The sequence below is a fragment of the Centrocercus urophasianus genome, unplaced genomic scaffold (assembly GCF_019232065.1).
Source record: "Centrocercus urophasianus isolate 14NV4802_14NV808 unplaced genomic scaffold, USGS_Curo_1.0 seq_13, whole genome shotgun sequence".
NCBI lineage: Eukaryota > Metazoa > Chordata > Aves > Galliformes > Phasianidae > Centrocercus > Centrocercus urophasianus.
Window position 1 is genome coordinate 27,158,943 of NW_024884475.1, and position 8,763 is coordinate 27,167,705.

The window sequence follows — 8,763 nt, forward strand, 5'->3', positions numbered from 1 at the left end:
CAACAAATTATGCGTTTGATCTCTTACGTAAATCTTTTGGGCTCGTTAATTAAGTTTTCATTGTTCATCAGAAATTTTGTGCTTAATTGATTCTCTATTGACAATGGAATACACAAAAAAGTTTTTCAACTTTCTGTTTCTGTTCTGAACGGCTTTGCTACTTAAAGCATTTGGATGTTGTGCATAAGCAATTTACAGCAGACAATGCATTTCTGAAATGCATTCTGAAACTGCCATGTGGGCATAGTGAATGTTCATGCTCATCGTATTTTTTAACTGCTAGACTACAGGAATATTTTTTTTCTTCTGTATCTAGCTTTAGTAATGATTTTTTCTTTCATACTAGTTTACAATGCACTCGGATCTTGGAAAAATTATTCAAAGTTTACTGGATGAGTTTTGGAAAAATCCACCAGTCCTGGCTCCTAGTTCAACATCATTTCCATAGTAAGTGTCTATAAAGATGCTGATATGTAATCTTGTATAACTAAGTTAGCTTAAAAAAGATGAAGACAAATATTAGGAGGGCAGGAATATTGTGGTAAATTTACTGGGAGACACATATCTGCTGCATCTACACAAACTGATGTGTGTGCTTGATGGCATGAAGTATTTTGAGAAGAAACGGTAGACTTGATGGGATTTATATGCTCATGCAACTTTATGTGCTTCTCTTTTCTTGAAAATGCACTAATATTTACAATAGATAAAATCTTGAATTTGCTTTACATTCATCTGAGTGTTGCTTCTTTGTATTTTTCATAATGTTCCAGGCTTGGAAGTTGTTTTCCATTGCGCATGTGTAACTACAGTTTTAAATGATCATACTAAATATGCAGAGCCTGAGACATTACAGCCTTGTCTGTACGCAGTGCTTTTTATGTCTGACAGTGATATTTGGATTAGATGAAGCTGCAGCTCTGAATTAAAAAAAAAAAAAAATAATGTTATTGGAAAGTGGTTACAAATGTGTTGTCAAAGCTGTTAATTTTTACCTTGTAAACAAGAACTAACGAATGACACATGCATTTCTCAGGATTTTAAGATATATATAATTTAAATTTATGTTTTAAGAAGTGTTTAAATAGTTGTTTTATTAGAATTAAGAGTGCATGTGTGTTTTTTGTTTTTGTTTTTTTTTTGCTCTACAAGTGAATAGCTCAATAAAGTTGTGTGTTTGCTGCACAACTATATCCTTTTTATGTTAGAAGTAAATATGAGCAGAAAATGCCAAGTTTATGGTCTTGAAAATTCAATGGTGTGTCTTGTCTGTGGTCTAGCAATTATAATACCAATGATAAGAAAAGTGTTCTAAGCAGCTGGTTGCTGATGGCCACGGTTTTTGTTGGTTTTAGCCTTTACAGCAAACCAGCTGGAATGCCTCCATATGCTCCTCAGGGGTTTCCGTTTCTTCCTCCATACCCGCCTCAAGAAACAAATAGAACAATGGCACCCGTGCCTGCTTCTGAATCAGTTTCTTCAAGTTACACTACAGAAAAGCCTGCTGCTCCCTCTTATGGCTTGATTGCTGATCTGCCACTACCTGTTCCAACAGCAGAAATAGTGCTTCAGGTCTGTGTATTGAGATTTACTGCTTAAGCCATCAGACACTGGGTGCAAATCCACTGAAAGGCATACATGGCGTTGAATAAAACTCAAATAATTGTTTTGCTGGTGCTTGGCAAATAAAACTAATTCTGGTTGTGATGAAGGTTTTTTTAGAACAAACTTCAGTTTGGCTTCAGCTAAACATGTTTTTGAGTTTCAGTGACCTGGAATTATGCTAATGTAGTTTTTGAGCTGCGCTCTCCCCAGCAGCTGTGACTGTTAATCTAGGTACAGAAAATGAGGTGCTTTTCTACACAGGATTTCCTGCCCAAAGGCTGTCTGGTGAGAAAAGTGCACAGTGTCGAGCCTTCATGTGCAGAACGTGAAGAGTTTCTCATTTTTCTGCTTCAAATGGAGTCTCTTTATGGGTCTGAATGTCTGAACTTGCACACTCCTCAAACTCTTGCAATCTGGAGGAATTTTTTTGAGTGCCTTCCGAAAAGGAACTTCATAGACAAATGTTCAGTCTTCTACTCATCACAAGAATAAAACTCTGTCTTTAGAAGCAAAGCTTCTCTCATCTTGGAAGCCACAATTTTTTCCTCCTTTGTAAACTTTTTATGAGGGGTAGGAGGGAAGGACATGCAGGAAATCAGAATGTCAGTTTCTTTTCTCTGTGTTCAGTTCCCCAAGCTATACTCCTCTTGTGTGTTTCCTCAGTTATTTGACTCTTATGAAATTAATGACTTAGCAAAATGCAGTGTTTTTTTTTCCCTCCAAAATTGACCTTTTTTTGACATGCCATCTCAGACATTCCTTTGTATTTTGTTGTGATGATTGAGTTGAGACTTTCTCTGTTTGGAGACAGCATTACAGTTGCTTATTACTTTTCCTATTTTACTTGTTGCTGGTGAACATTCACCTCCATTTTTGGATTAATCAGGTTATCTACCAACAAATCACTCTTCAAAAACCTGCTAATCATTTCTTATCTTCCATTTAGGTCGGCCAGAACGGATTTACTTACAAGATGCCTGATATTCCTGATACCTTTCCAGAACTTCTGGAACTGAGGTAAATAATTTTTCCATAGTCATTAAAAGGCAATTACTGCTGTGTGTGATTTTGGTCATAATTCTGAATATATCACAGAAATGTCTTTGTAGTAATTGTTGTTACCAAACAACCAGTTACCAAAATTGTACAGTGAGAAAGTGAGCCAGCCTTGTGTTTAGACAGGCTTCTATTTTAAGGTTTTTTGAATGGGAACAATACTTCAGGATTCAACACCAGAAAAAAGAGCATTTACTTCTGCTTTCTAACTATCAATATTCTGCTGTCTTCAGATGTTCACTGGTGATTTAATTGCTGCTAAAATAGTAGGAGGAAATTTCTAAATAGAAAAGTGACAGGGAAATGGACTTGAAACTTGTTCAGAAATAACGTTCTCTTAAGTGTTTGGGCTGTAGCAAAAGGTAAACAATGGACTACTTTGTGAGCAGCTCGCTGTATGCAGCAGGGTTAGATTAGGTAAATCCAAGTGGTTAGTTGCCAACTGTCCCAGGGCGAATCACCTCCATATCTGAATAATTCAATTCATGTACTTATTATGCAAATATTTTCATCAAAATATATTTTATCGTGTTTCAAAAATTGTGTCAATTAGTGTTCCCAGCAACTCCCTCATTTGTAGTGAGACAGTCTTCTGAATCAGTTCTCTGGGATTGGATACAATACTCATTAATTACGAATTCCAGAAGTTTTAGGAAGTCAGTTTATTCATTTTCTGGCCTTGCTTTTTTATGCTGTCATCATAGATTATTATCAATGTTATTGTCAGTGTCCTTTCAAAAAGGAAAAGGCCTTGGCAATGAAAACTTCTGTTTGTTTGTTAGTTTCCCTGGACACCTTCTGAAGAGCTCGTGTTAAATTTAGCTAAGTCAGTTATAACTTTTAGCAGCATCTGCAATACGTAACATAAAGTTTGTACAGGGTATGAGAGGGATGTAGTTGAAGTGTTAGGATTTCTTAGCAATATAAATGTATTTAAAAGTCATGAACGGTAATGCAGTTACACTAAGTAGCTTTATTGGGTAGAGGTGGCAAGGCTTTGGTACATGGGTGCTGCACTGGGGGTCTCTGTGAGAAAGGGTCATGTTCTGCCACTGTGCCAGGCTGAGCAGCCAACTTCCTGCAGGACAGCTGAGCTGATCAGCAGAGCTGATTGCAGCTCTATGAAAACATCTTTAAGAAAAAGCAAAGAGTTGTAAAAGCAATGAAGAGTTGTAAAAGCAGCAGAGTGGGGGGTCGGAATAGGTGGGGAAAGTGTGAGTCCTGAGAACAGCAAGTTCAAGAAAAGGAGGAGTGCGGGAGGGACTGTGGAGCAAATATTTACCTGCAGAGAGCCATGTCAAAGCAGTCTATGGAGGACCCTATGCTGGAGCAGGTAGATATGCTCTGAAAGAGACTGCTGCTGCAGAGAGCCCACATTAGCAGGCTCTCCTGCCATGAGCTGCAGCCCATGGAGAGGACATACACTGGAGCAGAGGGAAGAGTTGAGGAGGGAGCTGCAGAGCATTGTGTTAAGGACTGACTGCAACCCACATTTCCCTTGCGGTAATGGGGGAGGTGGAGGGGTGAGTTGGGAATAAAAGAGTGATATTGAGCCTAGGAGCAAGTTTTTATCTTCGTTTCTCAGCACCTAACTCAGTTGGCATTAAAATATTTTTTCCATGTTGAGTCTGTTTGGCCTGTGACAGAAATCAGTAGGTAGTTTCCTTTGTGTCTGTCTCAAGCCATGCACTTTTCCATCTTATTTTTTCCCTACATTCTGCTAAGGAACAGAGCGAGGGGCAGTTGGTGCCAGGTGCCAAAGCAGCCAAGGTCAGTCTGCCACAGTAGCATTAAAACTGCTTTGAAGTAAGGCTTAAAATGTGGGATACATCTTAATACAGAGGTTTTTAAGCACACTGCTGCATAATAGAGCTCACAATCCTTGAGAAAAGGGTAAAAAGCTGTGGCTTAGCGTGCTGTATCTGTAAAGTTCCTGGTGAATTCCTCAAACTTTTGTCTTTTGACAGAAATGAAAGACTCTTCGTGTAATGCTTATTTTTAACTTCGGATATGTTTTCTTTCTGTTTGAATGTAGTATATCAGAGCTGACCAATATGAATGAGAAAGAGGAGGTGTTGCTGGAGCAGTTTGTGAATCTACCACAACTGAAGCAAGTCATTACTGATAGAGATGAGTTAGTGAAAAGCATTGAAGAGCTGGCAAGTAAGATGTCAAAAAAAAAATAGAATATGTGGCTGTATTCTGAGAACTGAATCCTTTAAAATAATAATAATAATAGCAACTTTATTTTACAGAAAAAAATTTGTTGCTGGAGCCCAGTCTAGAGGCAAAAAGACAGACAGTGTTGGATAAAGTAAGTGAACAGTAAAGTGTTTTTCAGAAATTAGTTGTAATATTTTGCTTTTTCAGGGGGAAAACATTCTTTCTTCTTTCTTTCAGTATGAGCAACTCACACAGATGAAAGCAGCCTTTGAAAAAAAGATGCAAAGACAGCATGAACTTAGTGAGGTATAATCTCTTTATCTTAAGAATGCTTCACTGAACTTAAGTTTTGATTTCTATCTTTATCCAAACAGAATATTCTGATTAGATTCTAATTTTATGTGAAATAATAAGATTCACATTAGAGATGAAATAAAGTGGTATGAAGTTCCAACCAGTTTGAGAGCAAAATAATGTTAAAATTGCACTGCTGTTTTTCTTACAGTACTGTAGAAACAAAGTTGGCAGCGTATGATGAGCCTTTAGAGCTGCTCTTAAGTACTGTGGCATAGAGTTTTAAGAGTAAAATTATTTATAAAGAAGGGTTTAATTGTACCCATTTAACATAGCAAACTTGTAAAGCCGTACCTGATTGAAATGATTAAAACTATTGCCATAGAAACTTAAATTCTGTGCTTCGCTGCGTATGCTTACTTTGTGCAACGTGTTGCATATGCTGTTGAACTGGCTTCTGGCATTGAATTCCACGCAGTGCTGTTTCTTAGAGATTCATTTGGTCACTTAGACTTTCTTGTAATAAAACATGGCCACAAAGATGATAAAGAACCTGGAGCACCTCTCTTATGAGGAAAGACTGAGTGACCTGGGTCTGTTCAGCCTTGAGAAAAGGAGACTGAGAGGGGATCTGATCAATGTCTTTAGGTATGGGAGGCAAAGGGACAAGACCAAACTCTTTCAGCATCGTGCAGTGATAGGACAAGGAGAAACGGCCACAAATTGAAGTATAGGAAGTTCCACACAAATATGTGTAAGATCTTCTTCATGGTAAGGGTGATGGAGCACTGGAACATGCTGCCCAGAGAGGTTGTGGAGTCTCCTTCTCTGGAAGTGATCAAGATCCAGCCTGGACACCTACCTGTGCAACCTGGTCTAGGGAGCCTGTTTTGCACGGGGGTTGGGCTAGATGATAGCTAGAGGTCCTTTCTAGCCCCTCTGATTCTGTGATTCTGTATTATTCATGTATCCCATATTTATATAGCCATCTATCTTTTTTTCTTCTTGGTAATGTGGATTTAGATGGGCAGTGCAGCATTAATAGAAGTTTTTATTTTCTTAGAGTTGCAGTCCAAGCGCTCTGCAAGCCAGACTTAAAGTAGCTGCTCATGAAGCTGAAGAGGAATCTGACACTATTGCAGAAGACTTCTTGGAAGGCAAAACAGAAATAGATGACTTTCTTAGTAGCTTCATGGAAAAGAGAACGGTATATAAAATACAAGTCATTCTAATCTGAGAGATATACAGAATATAGGTAATAAATTAAGACAGATTTTGAGCAGTGCTATAATTCAGAGGGTGCTTTAGCAAGCTCCAAAAAGTTTCGGTTTATTTAAAATAGAATCAGTGTTCTGGATGCAATAAATTTAAGGCAGGAATGAAAAGATCTTCTCCACTAGACCCCTGCCTGTGCTGTTGCAGGTATTTTTGTGCCAGTTTTCCCTGTATTGTCTGTAGATACAGGGAACAAAAATTTTATATTTGGAAGTTGGTATAGCGTGACGTTATAATGAATAACATAATGGTGAAGTTATTAAAGTTCTTAAACCAATTAAGTCTTTTGATGGCTATCTCCAAATAAGTTGCAGGTTCAAAATCGGTGCTCGTGCAGTGATGAGTGCAACTTACTGTATAATGCACCTTTCTTTAAAGGTACCTGATAAATGCATTTGATAATAAAGGAAATGTTTTTAATGTATGCAGTTGTGGATGGAACAATGTTATCAGTATACACAGTTGTTCAGCCTTGAGTTTGGAAGGGAGGCTCACAGGTCTTTCCCTTCTTAAAGAGCCTATACAGTAGCTAAGTCATTAAAGAGAATCTGCAGTACATGTTGTGCAAAATTCCTTTCAGAATTGACTCTCCTGTCTCTTGTTTTCCAGCTCTGCCACTGTAGACGAGCCAAAGAAGAAAAACTTCAACAGGCAATAGCAATGCACAGCCAATTTCATGCTCCACTATAGGTAAACTGCTGTTTTAATATTTGTGATGAACTTTTTTTTTTAATCTACCACATTGTTACACACAAATTGCTAACTGCAATGGATTTGTTGCAATGCCTAGAGTTTTAATAATGCTTGGCTTGGGAATTAAAGTGTGCTGCACCTGTTCACTGAAATTTAAGACGCTATTCCTGAAGGAGTTAATAAAACTAATTTTGGAAATCTGTCTTTACAGGTTTCCTGCAAACTACATCTGCCAACAGAAGAGTGAAAAACCCAGTAAAGCACACTTTTTAATAACTATTATTTGCAAATAGGCATTTCATCTTATGTGGTTGTATTTATAGAAGATTGTATACAGAGCTGGGACTGTTTTTGTACAAATTAGAATGTCTCTTTATATTCTCATTGTACTCAAGAATCCTTCTATTGCAAACTTTGCACTAATTTCTTGTATTTATTGTTGATAGTTCTTATTATATTTAAGTTCCTGCTGCTATACCCCATTCTTCAAAGATTAAATATCTAAATATGTACTTTTGACTAGCTTTTTACATTTTTATAAAAGCATAATTCATATCTTTTGTATTTTGAAATTTAAAAGGATTTGGCTTGATCTGTGGAAGAGTTTGAGATAAATGGTGATAAAGCTTTGGAAACTGAAGAAGTTTGTAATTGGAGATAGTAAATTCACAAGCTGTCTTTTCTTGAAGCCAAAATGTTTAAGAACAGTTTTTGTTACTTTTAAGTGATAACACAAAACTAATTATAGCCTATACTCTGTTTTGGATAAGCTGATCTGGATTAAGCAAAAGTTGTGTTGGAACAAACTGCATTGGAAACAAAATGGAATGAATGATCTCTGTGTAGATTTGATATGTTGCTCAGTAGCACCGATGCACTTGATTTCAGGTGTGGCCTGGTACCTAGCACTGTAATTAAACACAATTTCATCTAACAATTTCATTTTCACGTTCGTTTTTACTTATTGAGAAACAAGTCAGATTACCTTCTAGTTTGTGTTTTATGCAATGTGACTATGTGTGAAGAACTCAAAGACACTACAGAATTTAATTCAGAATTTCTTTTGAAGCAGCAGTTACCCTCTTGTTTTTAAGCAACAAAGGAACTGATCTGGCTACAGTTAGGTTGTGTGCTGTGTTAAGGCCAGTGATAAACTTGTAAGTGAGCCTTAAGTCTGCCCTTTAATCACTGAATTTTGTCTCAGGTTAGACAACTTGTTTGTTTCTTTTTTAGTGTAAACATGTATTAGATGAGAATGGCTAGGACTAAGTGCAGTATTCTGTAGGACAAAAATACAACCCCAAAGCACATGTGTGTATATTCTCTCTTGCTCTTGCAAAAAGGCAAGATCTTGTTCTTGTCAGTGAATTAGACTTTTGTTGAGATGATAAAGTTCCAGAAGAACAGAAGTATTGTTCTTGAAGAGAAATATGGTAAAGAACTGAATAAGTGATCTGTCAGGGAGCCTGCTTCTTCCTTTTCAGGAAACAGTTTGGAGATAACCCTGTTAACTAAGACACTGTTCTATTTTACCTAGGTAGGGCCAAAGCATCACAGATTCAAGTCTCATTCTAAAGCAGGTTGTAGAATCATTAAGGCTGGTTCGGAAGAGTTCTTTTCTGTATCACTATCAGTCCTATACTCAATACTGGCAAAATGGGACATATTTCTTTGGAA

The 8,763-nt window shown here is 37.2% G+C and overlaps 1 protein-coding gene across 1 annotated transcript in view; it reads left to right on the forward strand.

The window, feature by feature from the left end:
• Window positions 1-8,023, forward strand: part of VPS37A (VPS37A subunit of ESCRT-I) — a 12,454-nt gene extending 4,431 nt beyond the window's left edge. The window contains exons 3-11 of the mRNA XM_042811873.1: window positions 347-447; window positions 1,356-1,572; window positions 2,552-2,622; window positions 4,697-4,824; window positions 4,917-4,975; window positions 5,062-5,130; window positions 6,182-6,325; window positions 7,003-7,083; window positions 7,298-8,023. Coding sequence (XP_042667807.1) covers window positions 347-447; window positions 1,356-1,572; window positions 2,552-2,622; window positions 4,697-4,824; window positions 4,917-4,975; window positions 5,062-5,130; window positions 6,182-6,325; window positions 7,003-7,083 — 870 coding nt within the window. The 3' untranslated portion in view covers window positions 7,298-8,023. The remainder of the gene's footprint in view (window positions 1-346; window positions 448-1,355; window positions 1,573-2,551; window positions 2,623-4,696; window positions 4,825-4,916; window positions 4,976-5,061; window positions 5,131-6,181; window positions 6,326-7,002; window positions 7,084-7,297) is intronic.
• The last annotated feature ends 740 nt before the right edge of the window (window positions 8,024-8,763 follow it).